The 20,198-nt window shown below is 38.8% G+C and overlaps 1 protein-coding gene across 2 annotated transcripts in view; it reads right to left on the bottom strand.

Annotated features, from left to right (window-relative positions):
• Positions 1-1,698: 1,698 nt before the first annotated feature.
• Positions 1,699-20,198, bottom strand: part of TUBGCP3 (tubulin gamma complex associated protein 3) — a 49,394-nt gene continuing 30,894 nt past the window's right edge. Inside the window, exons 10-23 of one of the 2 annotated variants that reach the window (XR_005564801.1) lie at positions 19,244-19,376; positions 17,753-17,919; positions 15,953-16,063; positions 15,449-15,557; positions 10,761-10,950; positions 9,336-9,471; positions 8,519-8,587; positions 7,569-7,704; positions 6,630-6,718; positions 6,366-6,497; positions 5,843-5,983; positions 5,163-5,279; positions 2,704-2,960; positions 1,699-1,783 (exon numbers count right to left, since the gene is read on the bottom strand). Coding sequence is in view for 1 of the 2 variants with exons in the window: in XM_027743402.2 (XP_027599203.1) it covers positions 2,802-2,960; positions 5,163-5,279; positions 5,843-5,983; positions 6,366-6,497; positions 6,630-6,718; positions 7,569-7,704; positions 8,519-8,587; positions 9,336-9,471; positions 10,761-10,950; positions 15,449-15,557; positions 15,953-16,063; positions 17,753-17,919; positions 19,244-19,376 (1,689 nt within the window). In the remaining variant the exon portion in view is untranslated. Of the gene's footprint in view, positions 1,784-1,825; positions 2,961-5,162; positions 5,280-5,842; positions 5,984-6,365; positions 6,498-6,629; positions 6,719-7,568; positions 7,705-8,518; positions 8,588-9,335; positions 9,472-10,760; positions 10,951-15,448; positions 15,558-15,952; positions 16,064-17,752; positions 17,920-19,243; positions 19,377-20,198 lie in introns of those variants that run through there. The other variant, XM_027743402.2, reaches the window with a different exon arrangement.

Here is a 20,198-nt window from a genome sequence, read left to right as displayed (position 1 = left end):
AGGTGGTTTCTGTGAGAAGCTGCCAGAAGCTTCCCCCATGTCCTGCAGAGCCAATGCCAGCCTGCTCCAGGAGGGATTCGCCACTGGCCAAGGCCAAGTCAACCAGGAATGATAGTAAATGCCTCTGTGATAACATATTTAAGAAGGAAAAAAAAAGTTCCTGGGCAGATGAAAGTTGCAGCCAGAGAAGAGCAGAGTGAGAACATGTGAACAACTCTGCAGACACCAAGGTCAGTGTAGAAGGAGGGGGAGGTGCTCCAGGCACCGGACCTGAGGGTCCCCTGCAGCCCATGGTGCAGACCATGGTGAGGCAGCTGTGCCCCTGCAGCCCATGGAGGATACCCACACTGCAGCAGGTAGATGCCCAAAGGAGGCTGTGACCCCGTGGAAGGGCCAAGCTGGAGCAGGGTCCTGCTGACCCCTGAAGAGAGAAGCCCATGCTGGAGCAGGTTTTCTTGGTAGGACTTGTGGCCCTGTGGTGGACCCATACTGGAACAGCCTGTGCCTGAAGAACTGTACCCTGTGGAAAACTGGCCCCCACTGCAGCAGTTTGTGAAGAACTTGCCCATGGGATGGACTTACGTTGAAGAAGTTCATGAAGGACTGTCTCCCATGGAAGGGGTTCCACAATGAAGTAGGGGAAGGACTCTTCTCGCTGAGCAGCAGCAGAAACTGACTGTAACCCCCATTCCCTGTCTCTCTGCACCATGGGGTGGGAGGAAGGAGGTAGAACGTGTGAAGGAGGGGTAGGGGGGAAGGTGTTTGAGATTTATTTCACTTCTCATTCTCCTGCTGTAATTCTATGACTAATAAATTTAATTAATAACCCCAAGCACAGTCTACTCCACAACACTAATCGGGGAGTGATCTCTCCTGGTCCTCCTTATCTCAACTCACAAACCCTACGTTGTATTTTCTCTCCTCTCTCCAGTTACAGAGGAGTGATGGAGAGGATTTGGTGGCTACCTCATGTCCAGCCAGGGTTGACCCACCACACCACATACAGGTGGATTCATTTTGGTCCTCTAGTTCCAACATGGTGCTGCCTCTCTGGCCTGTGGATTGGCTAATGATAACATGGGATCATGGAAAATGTCTCTCAATGCAGTGGCCAAGAGTGCACAATTAGTGCAGCTAATTGTTTTTCCTAACAGTTTTGCCCAAAACACAATCACATAAGCTTTGTTGTTCTTCCAGACTTTACAAGAACAATACAGTCCAAACACATCTACAAAAATGGAGTACTCCTGCCTGTCACATGATTTGTCACCTTGTGATACCAAGATCCTTCAGCTTTCCCTTGGCACACCAAATATCACAGGCTTCAGAATCCATACTTGCTTACAGCTGAAATGCTGCCTGCAAGTACACCCGATGAGAGCAGCTGCACTGGCAGGTCCTCTAAGGCACAGGGATTAAAGCCTTACATGTTTTAACAAAAGTAAGGATTCTAAGGCCTGCACAACAACAGGAAACCTTCTGTCCAGAGGGGAAAACAGCTAGACCAGGGCTGCAAGTCAGTGCATCATCCCCATAAGAGTTCACTTCCATCATAGCTCACAGCAGCCTTACCTGCATGGCCTGGCAGGTGCCTCTGCTTCCCAGAGGTTCAAGCAGATCAAGAGCAAACAGCAAAAAATGCCACAGACCAGGTTGATCTGAGGGTAATTGTTAAAGAATTGCACACAAGTCTTGGTGTACATAAGACTGGTACCAAAATCCTGTAATGGATAGGGATCTGTAAATCATTACGTTCCTAATTGGAAGCTTCTCCTTTCTTACCCTGGAAAAAAATCAAAAACTTTCAATTGCAAAAAGCAACAAGTTTGAAAGATAATTGTGGTTTTATTTTTCTAAGCTTGCACTTGTGGAACATAATAAATGACCTGATATAATGACAACTTTGCAAAAGAAGATTCCCCCTTTCCCCAACTTCTGGGCAGCAATATATAAATATTTACAATGAAAAAATAGGAAAGACAATGAAGTCAACATTAGCCAAGTCAGTTTGTTTCTACATATCTGATTTTGAACATTAATTATTCAACCTTAAACAACACTTTCCTTCACAGTACTGAGGCTTTAACTTCATTTTTTAGACCTTATGTGCAACAGATACACTCCTGACTCTGCTTCTATAGTTTGTTCCTGTACAGTAACAATAGAATTTCCCCACTAAATTTTTATTCCAAGTTTTTAACTTTGAAAACAACAAAAAAATTAAATAAAAGTTTATGTCTCCTGATACAAAGTTTCTTACACAGTCAAACACATCACAACATTGAAAATCAGCATAATGAAATGCTGTATAGCTTCTTAAATGGACAATAGGTCTGGGTCCTGATCTTCTGGCTTTAACAAAAACTCTCTTCAAATAGAACAAGTACATATAGAAAAAATAACCTTCTTATTTTCTTGTTAAAAAAGGAAATGGTGCTTTCTATAAACAAAAGAATATGTGATTTTCTGGACATAGATATAAGTTACAGTGGAAAGAGCTCAGAAAGCTTCAAACAAAATTGGCATTTGCTTAAAAAGATGATTTAACAAGTTGATTGGATGAGGTTCAATCAGCCCATTTAGTCTGGTAATTCTAGAAACATTAGTGTAAAAAAACTCTACTTTTTTTTTGCTTTCTGCTATGCAGTGTCACACAATCACATGACTGAAAACATGTTGTCTGCAGCAATGGTAGACACCGACCACAAACGATTTGGTTGCATTATGTCAACACTGATTGCTGTGTCCAACAAGAGGTTCAACATCCTTCGGATACTGAGGTGCAGTCCTTAGCAGCTGCTTCACATGTGTGAGCTTCGCCTGCCTCTAGTGCCCAACGACACCCGCAGCCTGGGCTCTCTTGCTTTATAGTGTTCATTGAAGTCCAGTCTAAAGCTGAGGAACCGAAGGCTTTCATCAGAACTGGTTGTCAGCAGGACCAAGAACTGCTGGACAATTCCCTGAAGGAGAAAGAAAAACCCAAGAGACAGCTAAGGAAACATCCCTGGTGTGTTTTGCACAAGAATGCCAGGTGGAGCCTAGACCTAATAAGGAGGCAGAGGGAATATAGGAAAAGGCAAGCACAAGGATTCATATCCAATTGTTAACAAATCAGTTATGCTGGATTCATTCTTTCTGCAAAAATCCAGAGCTTCACTTTATCTTCCAATACCTACCACACAAATCAGAGACTCAGTGCAAACAGCTCGGTCTTTTGAAGCATGCTCCCCCTTCCCCATGCCCTGCTGGCACTCTCTATCTGCCTGAAGGTTCCCAAGCTGCAGAGGAGATGCCTCTGTGCCACTGTCCTGAAACACCAATTCAGGACCCAACCTGTGCCAACAGGAGACCTCACCTTGTTTCTGTGACACATATACAGTGCTAGAGCACTGCTTGCTTCAAACATACCTATTTGACGTAGGTTGTACAGCACAAGGGGTACCCCAGAACAGCAGAGCATGTGCCCATTAGGGCAGTCAGTGCTACAGACCCAATGACTGGACTATGTATTTGGAGTGGTTTTTACGGAGGACTTGCACTCTGCACGTGGGAGGCACACTTCTGGATGCCACCTTCCCTTTTGGCTCTAGCCAGGAGACTGCACGAGCCCCACAGCATACAGGAAGGGAGAGGACTTAAGGGAGATGAGAAGACTCACTTGAAGAGTTCATTCCTGGTCTCCACCTAAATACTCATGTGGACATGCCCATAACTAGAGCACTCCATTACTTCCAAAGATGACTAAGGCTGGCCAGGGAAGTCCTGCATGGAAAATCCATAGAAGGGCTCAGCAGGAATACAGTCCAAGCAGGCAGAATCTACATTGCCAACTTGTAACAGTCCTGTAGAGCACACAAACTACAATTTATTTACAGCCTACACTTGAACACTTTGCCTCTACTTCCTTCTGGAAGTGGGGGCGGGGGCAGGGAAAATTGCAATAATTGGACCCACCAGCAAATTCCTTCCAAATCTAAGCCCTTACATCAAAGTACAGGACATCTACAGCCTTCAACAAAAGCCACTGGTGTAACTGCTCTGTTTTGCTTCAAACTCTCGTGTGAACTGAACTCTTTTGACAATGCAGCACTCCATCCAGGTTAATTAAAGTTTGGCAAAGCCATAAGCATTACAGAATAGATTTGATGCAAAACACCAGACAGGAGGCCTAGGAAGAGCTCTGCACATGCTGTACAGCTGCAAAGTCTCAGCTATAACTGTTAGAAACAATCAATTGTCCACTCATGAGATAAAATGAACACATGGGTAACAACCCAGCAAAATCACTTCAAACTCATTCATTTAGCTAGAAAAACAATGCATATTTGCCTAAATGTGTATTTATGCATATAAAAAACAAGAAAGATACAAGAAATACCAGCAGCAACAAGGAAAAAGCAGGCTCTACAGCTTCAAGTCAAATTCAGTATCAGAATTTTTTAAAAAAAATCTTAACTTCAGGCATGCCAAAGGAGATAAATAAGAGAGGTTAAAAGGTACATCACATCATGAGTATCTCATGTCAAAGTCAAGAAATGATTTGGGATAGGGTTTGGTTTTCAGCTGACCTGAAAGGCTGCTGTGGCACAGAGTGCTGTGTCCCTCACATTGCTTTCTGAAATGCTTTCCCTGAAACCCAACAGCTGATTTTTCTGGGGAATGGGAATTCCCTATTTAACATCAGATATAACAAACTAAGGCAAAGCCAGAACAAATTACCATTAAAGAAGACAGCGTGTGCATGTTCCCCCAAACAGCTTATCGGTGAGCTGAAAACTAAGTGTTAGGCCTTTAACAAGAAACTGTCTGCAGTCTTTAATAGCAATGACTTGCAAAGACAGTGTGAAAAAATGGAATGCAGAAGGAATTGTATTTTTTATCCCTCAGATTATACCAAAAGATAGTTATTACTTCCACTACTAGAGGAAAAGGGAGACTTACACGAAAAGACTCCTCCTTTGTGAGATGAACATAAATGATCACAAAACCTTTGACTACTAAGGAACAGTGAATACAGGCTTTTAAGTAGAGAAGAAAAAAATGAAGGCCTAGATCCACAAACTGCACACATGAATACGGAAGTTACACCTACTCAATATCTGAAATTCATTTCTACACATCAAAGCTTAGCATATTTTAAAAAAATATAATCTAAGAAGCACCTGGTAAAAGTGAGTGAGTATTCGCAGCTGTGAGCACATTTTAGGTATTGAGTCTTGAAATTCTTTCATCCTCTTGCTCTCTTCTTCCTCTTCTGATGCAGTTACACCCCACTTGCCCTACAGAGAGACCAAATGAGTTAAGAGGTCAAGCATTACATGATGCAAGTTGCAAGTTGGGCCACCTTCTGCCCAGCTAAGCCACCATGCTTATAAAAATCAACTATTGCCAAAGAAAGACAAAGATGGAGCCTCCAATATTGAAACTATCGGTCCCTGTGGTGGTTGTACAGCATATGAAAGAAATCTGACATTAGCAAAGCAGGCAAGTCTCTCACCAACCCTGCATGTCCCACAGACCGACAGCATGAAGGCAGATATGGAGCTCTGGTATTTTATGCAAAAGGCTTCAGAATATTAAGGCCTTTTTCATTTACTTCACCTAAAAGAGCCCCAAATTTCTCATCCTCTAAAGTCCACTAGAGAAATCTTACTCAGAGATTTTGGGCACAACAGAAATCAAAACCACCAATCACCAGTTTTGTCTGCAGTCACTAGCTACTGCTAATGACTTCTACATCTGTCCCAAATACACTTTTTATTTTCAGTGCACCTCTACATATCAAAAGACAAGCATATTTGCCCCAATTTGCTGTCACGTTCTAGTAATATCCTCACCGCACCTCAAGCTCACGCTGTTTTTTCCTCTCTTCAAATTGCAACCTCAGTTGCAACTCCTCCAGAGCAGCTCTGTACATTGCATCTTGGGCATTCTGGAGCTCAATGATCTGATCAAAAACTGCTCGAAGCTGGTTGAGAAGTACCTGTGAGACAGTCAGACGACAAAATAATAAAACAATCGTACAGCAAGAGTTTTAAGTTACTACTATTCTCCAGAATATGAGTAAATAAAAAAAATCTTTTTACACACAGCTGGAGAGACTGTTTTGCAAAGCCCTAAGTCAGTGGCTGCATAATCACACAGCTTGTTAGGACCAAAAACAACTGTCCCACATTGTAGCAAGTTTTATTATCAACATGTGTCACCATGTCTGGGCAGTAGGTATAGAACTTACCATTATAAAACCTTATATTAAAGGAAGAAAAATTACTTTTCTCTTTGCTCCTACAATGTCAGAGAAGGTGGTTCCTAACACATAAGCCAAGATCATAAACTTACAATTGAATGCAAAGGAGAAGATTTACCCTTGAATCACTATCCAGCAAGCACCGAGCTATGATTGTGTCCAGAAAAACTTCATGAGCTGCAATGATATGATCCAAGTCCTGTGCTTGTTGGACCTTGTTCCAGAGTTCATCCCATGAACATTCAAGCACCTGAAGCAATGATTCAGAATTTGGCTGTTTTGATTTGCTAGAGGACAAGCTCTTTGAAATTTAAGAGACAACACATACAGAATATTAAAAGTACTTCATTTTTAAGTAACTAATTGGTTGGATAGAGTATACCTCAAATGTAATGTAATACTGCATTTGATGAATGAAATGGACCATTTCTGATGCCAGAACGTGACACTGATGCAGCACCCCAGAAAGCTCTGTAAAAAATTTAAAGAGATGGCATATTAAAGACTGCAAGGACAAGCACAACCAGACGTCAGCTTGGTAAATTTTTTTCTACCAGATTGAATACTCCATAAAACAGCCACTAATCTTAGAAAGTAGCAGCAAGATTGGCTGGCAACAGATGAGCAAAGAACATTGCAGCTATTTTTTACTGAAAAAATGTAGATAGATTGGAAAAAATTTTCAAGAGTGACCCATTACAGATGCTGACAAATACGACAATCTCCACTGAGAAATAGGATCAAAAAGTCCCAGTCCGCTAAACATACACCAGAGCCACTACACTTAAAAACTTTCCTATTTCTTCTCAAACATCTTTCTCTTCTTAGCCTCTTCTGTTCTTAGCTAAACAAAAGCAAAGGGAATGAATGAAAGTGAAACTAGTAAATTCCAAAGTGTGCATGTATGAGACTTAACAGTTAACAGGCAGCACAAGAGAGAGGGATATGCAGGGTACAAATAGGAAGGCATCAAAGAACATGAATAAAAAGGGATAGAAGAGTGAATAAAAAGGGATAGAAGAGTGAATAAAAAGGGATAGAAGAGTTACAGTCTCACAACTGAGGCAGCATGAAGATACCTATATCAGTGCAACTTTTCAATTCAGTGACCAAGCATTAAAAACAAATAGGAAACTTCCACTTATAATAATGTTATTTTACCTTCATCAGCATTCATTAAACAGCCAGTCAAGAGGAGCAAAATACAAAATTTATCTGTCCCAACAGACATTTTTTCCCCCCTCTTAATACACAGTTTAAAATAAGATGCAGTCATCTAAATCAATTTTCCAAGTATGTCATCCATTTGGGCACCTCTCACCTGGCATACTTTTCAGCAGCTTTGCATTGCACATGTGCCCCTTCCATATATCAGTAAGGATATACTCCATTCTCTTTGCTCTCCAAAGGAAATTAAATACTCTTAGATAGTGGCTCATGCACTCACGTGTAAACACCTACAAAACAAAGAAAGTATCAGTACAAATTTAATAGACATAGCATATGTTCTGAAGTACCAAGAACCTCTTCACAGTCCATCTTACCTGATCTATGCAGTTTACTGGTAAATCTTGTAAAAAAAAAAATAAATTCCTAGAAACCCCAGAGCTTTTGGAAAGATCCTTTCTTGAGAGCTGAACAGTTTCCTAACATTCAAGCAGGCAGAGGGCACTGCTGGAAGTGTAAGAAGGGGTGACGATGACAAAGCCTAAACACTTAGCTCTTAAAACTACATATGAAGATTCCTTCTGCTCGTCAGACTCACATTTTGTCCTACTTAAAAAGTTCTTTACAAGTTCTTTACAGAGGCTAAATGCATTCTGATCAAGTGCAGCTGACTCCTCAGTAGTTCTAGTGAACACCACCTATCAAATGCCATTTAGACAACATAAATACATTCTCTTCAAATACACTCCTCCTCAAATATATTCTCTCCTCAAATATATCCTGGTAAATTATCCCAAGTTAGCATCTACAGTCTAATAACAATAAAAGAAGAGCACTCCATTTATCAAGTACTTGCTAAAAACTGCTAGAACAAATTAATTACTAATTTTCAGTAATGATTGTTTTAAATGCAGTTTTTCAGCACTCACAGTTAACTTATCAGAACTGGCTTAACTGTTTTTACAAGGGGCACATCCTAGACAAAAAAAAAAATAATCTCTAATCTCACACTGCAGAACAAAAAAGATTATTTCAATAAAAAGATATTTAGCAATTCAATTCAATACCCAAGACACACTCACAGCCAGCAGTATATGACATTACCGTTGCTATTGGCCCATCAACATGATAGTCCAAGCTGAAGACATCCCATCCAGTGTCTCCAGGAGATACCTGTAATACAAAGATATACTACTTCCAGCACATATTCAGAACATACTAGTGCTGAAGACCAACTTTTGCTTAGTCTTTCATCAAAGAGAAAACAAGCATCCACATCAATAAGAAATACAGGAGTTCCTTGTTGAAAGTAGTAGATTAAGCCAAATTAATCAGAGTTTGATACATGGGTGAGATTCATCTCACCCAAATGTTGATGTTTGTAATGTCAACATTTCTCCTTTGAAGCTAGTAATGGAAAATGAAGGGAAGTAAAAACTTCTTGGGCAGGACTACAGACTTATTTCAGATGCTACAGCTCGACACTCAACTCCCACCTCTGGGACTGGAGCTTTCTCATTAATTCCAGTTTCTTACCATAGGTCTCTTTCATCAGTTGTGCAGAGACACACACTCCAACGAGCCCCTCCCCAACCCAATTCTTGTAAGAGCAACAGCAGTAAGACCTGTTTGCCAAACCTCAAATCAGGGCATCAAATCCTGTTAGGCCCCACATACTCAACTTCATATTGTCAATGGCTGTAAACACACAGCTTGAAACACAAATAGATAATAGACAGGAAACAGGAAAAGAAGACTTATTAAATGAAGTTTATATCATTCGAAGTAAACTTCAATGGAAAGGGGGGGGAAATGTGTTTATATATACATATGAAAGTTTTGTTTAATACAGATGACTGCATGTACACACACACACACAGAAAGGTATGTTTCAGGTCAGAGTCACCATTATGCAACAGACCTCCAGAAGTCGAACATCCAATCGCTTGAGAATCTCAGGATTATCAAACTGGGCATTCGTTGCCCTCACTGCTGTTTCAAGGATTCCAGTTAGATTATGCTGATATAAGGTTGTAGCTGGTCGTGCAAGCTCTGGCCTGGTGGTTATGAAACAAACAGTCACAGCATATTACTGAAGTATTCTGCAACAGCAGTTCAGTAGTAACTGCAGCACATAGCAAAACGCTTTTCTGACAGACATTCAAAACTTCTCATATTACTCTTTCAGTCTTATTCATGAAGAACATCAATGAGCAAAATATTTGAGCAGAGTATGAACAGAATACAGCTATTCATATGCAGCGATACTCCTGAACATCACCATGAGGAGTAACTTCATCCTCAATTTAATGCCAGTAATTTGAAGTTACCAGGATTACTAGCTTAGCTATTTTGTAATTTGAGTTGCATTCATATCTAAAATGAGGCAGATTACATCATTAACACACCAAACCAGTAATTCCATTTCAGTTTTGAGAAACTTACTGATAGCTTGGGCTTAGAAGTGCTGACACCACACAAATCCACCTCCTCTATGTAACAAACTATTCAAAGAGTTGCAACATGCAACTCTTGCACTCTCTCTCTCCCTCAGGATAGCACTGAAAGACCTCTCACTACATTTGCCTCAAATATAATACTGACTCCACAAAGCAACCCTATTCTGCTTAACATCAATTTTCAGTTTAAAAAGGATGGTCACATATGAATCGTCACCAGATGGTTTTGATTTACAAACAAGTTAAATGAAGCTCTTTTACAAAGCTTGCCCTCTATACCAAAGGAAAGCTTTGGAAACAACATTTTTGATAAACAAAGTTTCACTAGTAGCATTAGCATGTAAAAGCAGTGAGCTTGCAAATATACTTTAAGATCTGAAACCAATAGTTGTGGGTGCACCTGAGTGCTTAAAACAGAGGGCAGTGAGGCATCAATTAAATTTTTAAAATTGCATTAAAGGGTTTTGACACAATGTTTTGGACCAAACAACTCCAAAATACAGAGGCCTAACATTCCCAGCAATGCTAACTAATGGCATCACTAGAAATTTTCTGCTTAAAACTTGCTCTCACAGGAGCAAGAGAAATGCTAACATCCTTGAGGCTGTCTGTCACAGGGCAAGAATAAAGATAACTATATTAGTGAAACTTTTCAAGACATTGTGAAATGGTACTGTATATACCTCTTATCAAAAAGGAAGAACAAAGTTTGAGCCTCGGGGTAAAAGAAATTAAACTGAAAATAGAATTTAAAAGTTATTACTCAAAGGTTTAATTGAACAAGATACTTGGAGGGTCTTCTTCCAAAAGCAAAACAGTTTCTGTGCTGATCATGCACATTTGGAAGCATCAGAAATTCAACATAATTACTCTCCCAATTCTCTTACTTGAGCAAGTCCATTAAATGCCTGATGAAGTCTCCTTGACCAAGCAGTAAGTAGCGCCTCATGGCCTGCATATGTTCCAGTAAATTGTACTTCTTATTGAGAACATCCAGCAGGTATTTGCTCGTCTCAAAATAAGCTGCATCAATTTTCTCTTGGAAGGCATTTTCCAGATCTGTGAACAAATCAGCAGCTTAAAAAAAAAAAAAAAAGATAGATTAAAATTACATTAGTAGTTTTTCAAAACTGTGGTAAATAAGCTTTGGAGTTGAAACATGCAAACAGACAAACTATTTATTCTGATCCACTATATTATACATTTGCCATAGTCAAAGTGAAAGCAAGTCTAAAGCAGCCTATACTTCAACAGTATTACTTTTAATTAGTGCCCAGCTTGAACTTTCCAATAAGAGCTCATACTTTTACACTGAGTCATCACTTTTACGCAAAAAGTTGGGATTTTCTAAGCTTGTTGAAGTACTGCAATTTACAAAATCAAATAATTTGAAGGAGATCTAAAAGTTCAGAGTTAGGGAAAAGCTTTGTTGGGGGGATCTAAATCAGAAGCCACTTCTAAGGTAGGGGACTGGGGGAATAAATCAAAGAATCAGAACGTCAACATTCAACAGAAAAGAGTTCCCATATATAAGAGAATGAGAGAAAATGGAATATGCTTCTGTTACCTGGGGGATGGCCATCAACCTGATATTTTCTTCTCCAACTTTAATGCATGGCAATTTGGGGACAGAAAGTAATACATTGCCCTTTAGCAGGAAGCTTATGTCACTATTTTCTACAAATATAAGCTTATTAAGACAGGGACTGCAATAAAGCTGTCATGAGATAGCAAGAAATGTGGCCTCTTCGGGCAACATGGAGCAATACTCCAAATAGTGGATTTTCAACTATCATAAGATTCAGACCTTCCACAGTGTTAAAGGATTTACTCCCACTTTCAATGATTTTTAACTACACAACTATTTCTCTAAAAGGTAAAAAAAACAAAGATCCAGATACCAAATTAGTGTAGGACAGTGCACTGCCTGCTCCAGGATTAGTCTCAACCTGCACTGCAGAAAGGAAAAAATTAAAACCAAGTTTTGTGTTGTTCTGATGGCATTCAGCCACAGTTAATAAAATGTTTATAAACCAAAGAAATAAACAGTGGTTCTAATACAGAAGTCACTCTTCAGTGAGGAAAAATTCACAATGTCTAGCTCAATGACATTCCCTGAAGTTTCCAAGTTCTCATTCAGTAACCAGTGAAGCTCTCCATAAGAAAAAAAAAAGTGCAATAATAGGCAGAGATGTCAAAGAGATGACACTTTTTACAATACTTTGCTATGCTCAAAATCCCTACACTAGGGGAACAGTACATAGTCAAGTAACACGCATCAAACTTAGGGATGTGAGAATTAATACAGCCTGCAGTAAGGAATCCTCCAAGTCCCCTTTCCAGTAAGTGACAGCAAACCAAGACAGACAGCTCACCAAGATCTCTGCCTACTCTGGTGAAGGCAGAGATCTGGTGTGATCTGACAAAGCAATTCTTGTATTGCTCAGGTAAGGAAGCATGCAGCAGTGCTCCCACTGTTGGTAAAAAGGGAAAAACATCAGTTCATGCAAATGCATTTGTGTCACTACTACAGGACAACAGGGTAGTGAGAATCCCCAGTCAATTCTTTCATCTGGTCTTTCCTTGTCAGCAGATCCCATCCACTTTACTGCTCTCTTCAAAAGATGGGTCCAAGCGTGGCTGCTTGCATGCACAGTGGCACCAGCCACCTGATCTGCCACATGGCTTCACTGCTGGCTTTAGATGAAGAAGGAAGACCTTCCAGAAAGGGAAAAAAATCCCAGAGTTTCATAGGTAGAATACAAGAAGCTACAACACCCCAGTGATCTTTTGCAAGTGTCTTTTCTCAGGAAGCAAGCCTAGCAGGCAAAACAAGAGAGGGAACAAGTCAAACCAAAACCAGTTACAAGCTAACACCTTCAGCTACTAGACCCAAAGGTGAGGTCTAGGACTGGCTCAAAGCAGAGGCAAAGCCAACAGGCACTTTCCTAGCTTGCCTATGCCAAGCCTACCATGTCACACATGCTGGTCCTGCCTCCACTCAAGTAGGGGTGAGCAGACGTAAGGCAGTACCTATGGCTGAGGACACATGGACCAGTCTCAACCTCTTACTGTCCCAAACAGAAAAAAAAGCCCTTCCCCTCTCCTTAGTACTGCTCTGCTTGCCTTGAAGGAAGTGACCTGGCCACAGCCCTGCATCTCAGATTGGAAAATTCAATTTTACACAGGTACCTGCAATGCACCATGTCTGTATACACACACACACCAGCACAGGGAATGCAACATTCCTGCTTGACATGCAAAACTGCTAAAAAGGTTGTTTGCATCAACAAACAAGAGGCCTAGGTACAAGTTTTGAAAACTGGAAAATTATATTAGCACACTGAAAAGTCAGAAATGGGTAAAAAAAAAAAAGGGTCAGACTAGAAGCATTAACATAAAGCTCCATGAGTTGCTAATGAAGGTAGCATATAGTCCATTCAGAAGTCCCCAAACTGTGGACAGCTAGATGTGGGAGCTGCCTCTTTTACTATCCCTCTTCCCCAAATGCTACAATTCCCTGTCAGGCAAGATGACTAACTTTTACACAGTTTTTTATCTGATTTCTGTTTTAATACATGTTCAGACCGTTTTCTACACCACGATTACTTCAGCATCAAAAGGAAACCAGGGAAACACGAGAACTAAGGTTCCAAAGCAAATGAAAGAAATAAAACACAGTCAAACCCGTGAAATGCTCAGATTTTAAAAGAGAAAAAGCATCCAGGCTGGCATCCTAGCTTTCCATAATCTTATAATCAGTAATGATCTGAAGGGATGCTCAGGATATTGTCAGATGGCACAGACAAGCAAGAAAGGAAGCATTTCCAACACCACAGACATAGCTGTTCTTTCAGGATTAAATGGGTAAAGTGACCTAAACACAAATGGAGTTTCATGCAGAATTAAAGCAGTGCAATACCATGAGGTATTCAGGCTGCAGACCATGAGCTCAGCACACCTTCAGCACACTGTACATAGTAACATCTGTTTCTAAAACTACACTTCTGTCTCAAACAGTTATTCTCAGCACTTAAGATAATGTACTGGTTTTGAAGCTCTCATCCCCTAAATAATAGGAAACATATAATTGTGCACATCTCCCATTCAACCAAGGAGAGAGAAACATGTGCAAATTTAAAAAAAACAAATAATAATTTATGGCCATAAATGCTGCATAAAGTGGTGAAAGTAGTGTCACCAAAGAATGTTTTTTCCTTTTTCAGGAGTAGCTGACAAGATGACTGTTCAAATGCATTTACAGCCCTTATTCACTTAACCCTGACCCCTCTCTGCACTTTAACTATATCTTTGACTAGGCAAGCACTGTATGTCGTATAAAAACCACATTATTAGATGACATTCTTCCAGACATGAATGGGATTTTATTATTAGAACATCTTTCATGGAGGTGCTCATGCTAGAAGTCCATGCTGTGAACACTTAATATAAAAATTAATCCAAGGTTAATGCAGAGGGGAAAAAAAAGACAATCCCACAAAACCAAGTTTCAAAGTCATATGTAATAAAGTTATATTTGAGTACAGGAATAACAGAAAATACATAGTACAAGCTGTCAAAGTGCAAAGAAGCATGTTCTTAGCAAACAAGAACTTGACTGAAAACCAAATATTTAGATCAGAGAAATTATCCCAGTGAGCCACACCTTAACAATTAAACTATCTTTAGTATATCAAACAAGTTATCAAAAGAAGTTATAGTAGCAAAATACCACTTTCATCAGAAGGCAGCAAGTTGTCCTTTCTCCTAGATGTAGCAGCATCCTACACATTCTCTGCTTAGTTTACACATAAAATCTCCTTGGTTTAGATGTTTACAGTTTTCTATCTTTCATCACAACAATGTTAATTTCATCACAATGAATATGCCACCAAAAAATAACCTCAAATAGTATGTAAGTCTCACTAATTAAAACTGGAATCTGTTCTACACAAAACAAAATAACCTGAAGGAATTCCGACAGTTAAATTTTAGTTTAATATTCAACAGCTGGCAACCCCAATTTTAGGTAATCTTCAAAAAGAATTTTACTAACTTTCCACATACTCAATTTTCTTTGGACATACTGGTATAATGCATTTACAGACAGGTTTCTGTCCTGTTTTTATTGCCCATTCCCTTATTTACAACTAATTGAGTATTTATTATTTTTCAATCACAGAATCAATTCAGTATTATTATGGAATTGTATGATGGAGTATATTTGATGACAAGTCAAACATACTAATTCTTATTGCAGCACACCCTGCTCCCACCCAGCTCTCTCAACAAAAAGTCAGCTGAAGGCAGACTGGTTTCTGAATGGTTTCATTCAGAAATTCAGTACATTAACAACTATCCAGCAAACCTATCAAATTAAGAAAATTACAGAACATGCATCATCATACATCTTTTGTAAATATCAAATATCCATTAAAATATCTATGTTTTAGGGCAGATGGGACTTTTTTACTCCTTTCCATCCCACTATTTAAACAGTCAATTTACAGTCTAAACAACGTAATGTACAGAGCTCCGTTCAAAGGGAAGATACTGAGTAACATTAATACTCTACCATCTTTTGAAGACTCTGCAGATTTTGCCACAGCAATCACCTTCGTGGATGGAGTTTGATCGTGACAAACTTGATGTAAGAAGTTTATGGATTTTCCTATTAGGAGGACCTAAATAAAAAAGGATTTTTTAAAAAAATTATTTACATCTAAGGAAAAAAAAACCTAAACAAAATAGCCACCCACAGACACCAGGACAACAAGATATTTTCTTATCTTTCTGTGCTCTTAGCTTCACAATCCCAACCACAGTAATCCAGAACTTCAATGCTAACACGAAAAGGTTTTAAACACAAACTTCTTTTCCCCCTCCTTGAGATCTCCTTAAACAAAGTTTAACAATTAGAGAATGGAAAGGAGAAACAGTCTTATAGTCTTCCTCAGCAAACAATTCTAAAACTCCTAAGATGAATATTTACTGTTAAATTTGGCCTCCATTTTCCTAATGAAAATCTAAGTGGAGGCACAGAGCAAACAAATCAAAAGATTACCTTTTGGATTCATACCTTTTTTGATTGCTCCATTGTAATAAAAGACGGGATCATTGATTTCCTCAGAGTGTATTTGTCATGCCACAACCGATCTGTTTTAACTGTAGGATCTGAAGCTACAAAAAACTGAAGATCGAAAAAATATTAAAAACAAAAGATTAATGTAAACTCTCCACCCTAGAATTTAACTTCTGAATTCAGAAAACTGTAAAAATATTTTGAGTTGGTTTTTTCACTTGCATAGCTAACATGCAGAGTTGTCCTGGCAATGGATATATAAATGGCATGTTGACCAACATGAACTCTGAAGGAAAAAGTTAGAACAGCTCACATAGTTTAATCTACTCTATATGTTATGAAACTTTGACTACCTCAGGGTAAAGTGTACCATCTGTAAAACATCCACTATGAAATACAGTAGCATGTAGCATTTTTCCAACCATTAGTTATACAGTTAGGGTAGGAGATGAAGATCAAAATATAATATGCTTTTACTTTGCTGGTTCTGTTTTTACCCCTAGTATTTCTCCTATTATAACAGATGCAGAACTGCAGGGGAAAAAACAAAAACAAAATCAAAAAATCTTGCAATTGAACTGCTGATCAAATGCTACAGTCTCTCAACTCCATACAACAGAATATTCTGATTTGTAAGAAACTAAAACTACTTCATTAGTTTTCTTAAAGCGACTTTTAGATGGATTCTGTCCTCATCCTGTCAAACAAAATATCCATTTTCTTGACAGGAACTTTTTTCACTGCCATCAAGAATGGGCAATTGTCTTTGTTCACGAACTGGGTCTATGGTACGAAAATTGTAGTTTTCAGTACAACACATCCAACAGTGATCTTCAGTATTAAGAACACTCTTACACTACACATATAAATTTTTAAACAGAGTTGAAATCTAAACATAAGGCCCAAAACCAATAACACCTCACACATCTGAGGAATAGCTGGGAACTACTACACTACTAGAAAAGGATTCATAGACCTTTTACACAAGTCACCTAATGCTGAGCTTAAAGATCAGCTGTGGTTGATATTTGTACTAATTTAAATTTTGACCAAAAGAAGCACAGAAACAGACAGCGTATTTCACTCTCAAGTAAAATCGCTCAGATGTGTCTCAGAAGTGCTCAACTAATTTTAAAAAATTATTTTTTGGCTTCTTGGAACCAAAAAGAGTCACTTTAAAGAGACTTTGCTGATAGGAGACAAAAGTGCTGGGAGAGCTTAAAAAAGCATAAGAACATTTGTAAGAAGAAAGAGGACAACTGCTGGAACTTGCTGTTACAGAAGTCACAACAAATAACTGCAGAGTTTCTACAGCAGCTCTCGAACCATAAACCTCTTCTACCCAATTTTACAGACTCAAGTTATTTATCAAGCTGAGGATTACAGTGAATAGTCAGAGTAAAACATTCTGAACTTCATTCCAAATAAAAGGCCTGCATTCTAAACAGTTACAAAGAACTGTGCATACAATACTACTGTTACACTAAGCAAGAAAACTTAGACAAATGACTTTATCTCTCTTCAGAAGCAAGCACCTATTGTCAGTCCACTATTCTGACTCTATGAGACAAGACCTAGGCTATGCTTTATTGAAGACAACATCCTGCATCATTGCAACCTGCAAATATCAAACTGACTGAAATCATGAATTCAAGTGATATTTCATGTTGTTATTGTATGTATTGCTTACATATTATACACTTTCATCACTGTCTACTTTTCAAATTCTCCTCTAGGTTTCCCACAGATACCTCAAAGCAAACAGAGATAAAATATTTACCATAGCACATACATTACCTCGTGGTATGTGTCCTCCAGCTCTCCGTCATATATCCAGCGATAAAGGAAATTCAGTACAGGATGGGATACGAGGCCAAGAATGTGCTGAACCAGAGACCTCATGTAGGGATCTCCTGTTTTAGTATAGGCATGAACTGCTGAGGCTAGTTCACCACCTTTTCTCCCTGTAAGATCATAGGGAAAGGGAACAGAAATGTATGAAGGAAAACCATATGCACCCCATTTAAATTCAGCAGCCATTGATTTCAGCTAGTCATGTGTCACTCAGACCATGCTGAACAGCAATTCTAAAATGTAGCAAAAGTACATTTTTTCATGTTAACAAGGAATACTCCTAGGTTTTAAGGCATGAATTATTAATCTCACTAAAGCATTAAGCAGAATTCTCTGCCTACTTTATGGTAGCTTGGGGGAATGCAAATTTCAAGGCATCAGATAACACACAAAGGTTGATGTTATGCTTTTCTTTCCCACTCTCCCCACCAGAAAACCATTAAAGAAGCCTTAGTAAGTTTTCCTTCCCTCCTGTACTTGACGCTCTCAGATGTTCTGTGTGCATACATGCACACAAACACCTTTCGTGCTTCTTAGTTACAGTTCCCACTGTAGCTCTGTTAGGTAATATCTCCTGTTTCCTCACAATTGAAAGGTAAGAGGCCGTCAAAAACAACCCAAAAAAATAGAACAAATATTTGCTCTGCTGTTATGCTGCATAGCTTAAAGGTTCCTTGCAGTAGAGACTGTAGAATTTAAAGTTTCCATGAATGTCTTAAAAAGTAAAGCCCATTTGTTTTTTCAAATTTGTTACAAATTCCAATAATCAAGGTAAAGCAGATGTTGTAGGGTTTTTTTGGTTAAGATGCTCTTCCTAAAGAGCAGCAATCTCACCAATCTGAAGTACCCTCAGGGAGAAGAATAGACTATGGGTCAGTTACTGGCCAAAGTTTTGGTCAGCTCCAACATAACTCCTCAGCACTTTCTTGTGGACTGCCAACAGTCACACACTGTTTGCAGATTTGTAAAGTATTGTTGATTTACATTAATCTGCAGACAAGTTGCAAATGATTTCTATATGCCATTATATAGAGAGGAATTGCATAATACTCATGCATAGTAAAGAGACAGTCAATCATTTCCTAATGTATTAGTAGGATTCTTTAAGTGTGACATTCTCTGAAAGATGATTAAATTGAGTAATTGAAAACAACATGAAAAATGCATGCTTAAAATTGGAAGGATCTCTCGAGCACATTCTTGTTTCAAAAAAGCAAGAAATACAGATGTATCAAAACAGCACTACAATTTGCCATGTTTTGTTTAAACTAAGAGAGCAAATCGTCTGGATTAACTACTCAAAATTTAAAAAAACAAACCCCAAACAAGAAGTAGTATTATTGAAGAAATAATATTATAATAATATTATTGCTATCTGGCACACACAACTACTCAGTTACATAACTTCCCCACAAATAGTAATGTTAAACAGACCTTGACAGTGATCAACGAGTGCTGCAAGGGTCTTTAACCTTATTTTAGGATCATATGTCCAGACTAGAAGGCGGCGAAGTGTCAAACTGCTCTCAAGTCCCAAATTCACACCCTGATCATCTTCCAGTTGCAACTGAAATCAAAGAAAAAGACATGTCAAGGAACAAAACTCGCAAAACTGAGGCAGAACTGATGATTCACAGTTTGTGTTCAAACATTAGATTTTTACACTTGAAATACCCAGTGTTGTGTGTTCTCTCATTAAATCACTGGGCCAAAACCTGAGAGCCAACCTAGTGAAAACAAAGAATCAAGCACAAGTGAAAGAACAGTGACAAGCAGAAGTGTAATAAGGCAGACAAAGTAAAAATGACAAGAAAATTAAAGAAAGTAAGGTGACAGTCACAAAAGGAGAGAAGAGCAAAGGAAAAGAGAGCAGAGATCCTGAAAGACAGCAAATACTGGTCAGAGATGCTCAGAAAAAAGAAAAAGATCTAAAGGAAAGGTAAAGTGTAGGAGGTAAACTTTTTATTACTGCACTCCCAGCTTAGTTTAGTTCAACATGGGACAAATTCAGTTCAGTGTCTTCCTCCAGAAGCCATTAGAACTCAAGACAGTTATATAGTCAGATTATAGAATTACTACCACTAGAAAAAAAAATTAAAAGATACAATAAGAAAAATCTGTCACAAAGTGACAATCTTCCAACACCATGGAAAATAAAAGCCAAATATTTGCATCTGAGATGCAAATGCACATCTCATAAAAGTACAGATGAGATAAGCAAGATAAGAACACAACCTAAGAATACAGAATACAGAGTAGTCCAAGCAGACTAATTCTTAGAAAAGATGTTGTTTCCTGTATATGACAACCCATTCACTCTATGCTTTCATATTTGGCACCTTTATTTTTTTCCAAACACAACATATCAGTTAAACTTAAGACCAGTGTC

This window comes from Pipra filicauda, unplaced genomic scaffold, assembly GCF_003945595.2.
Source record: "Pipra filicauda isolate LSUMZ 115617 unplaced genomic scaffold, ASM394559v2 scaffold115_size4368891_pilon, whole genome shotgun sequence".
Taxonomy (NCBI): Eukaryota; Metazoa; Chordata; class Aves; order Passeriformes; family Pipridae; genus Pipra; species Pipra filicauda.
Note: the sequence above shows the minus strand (reverse complement) of the source record. Positions and strands in the feature narration are given on the sequence as shown.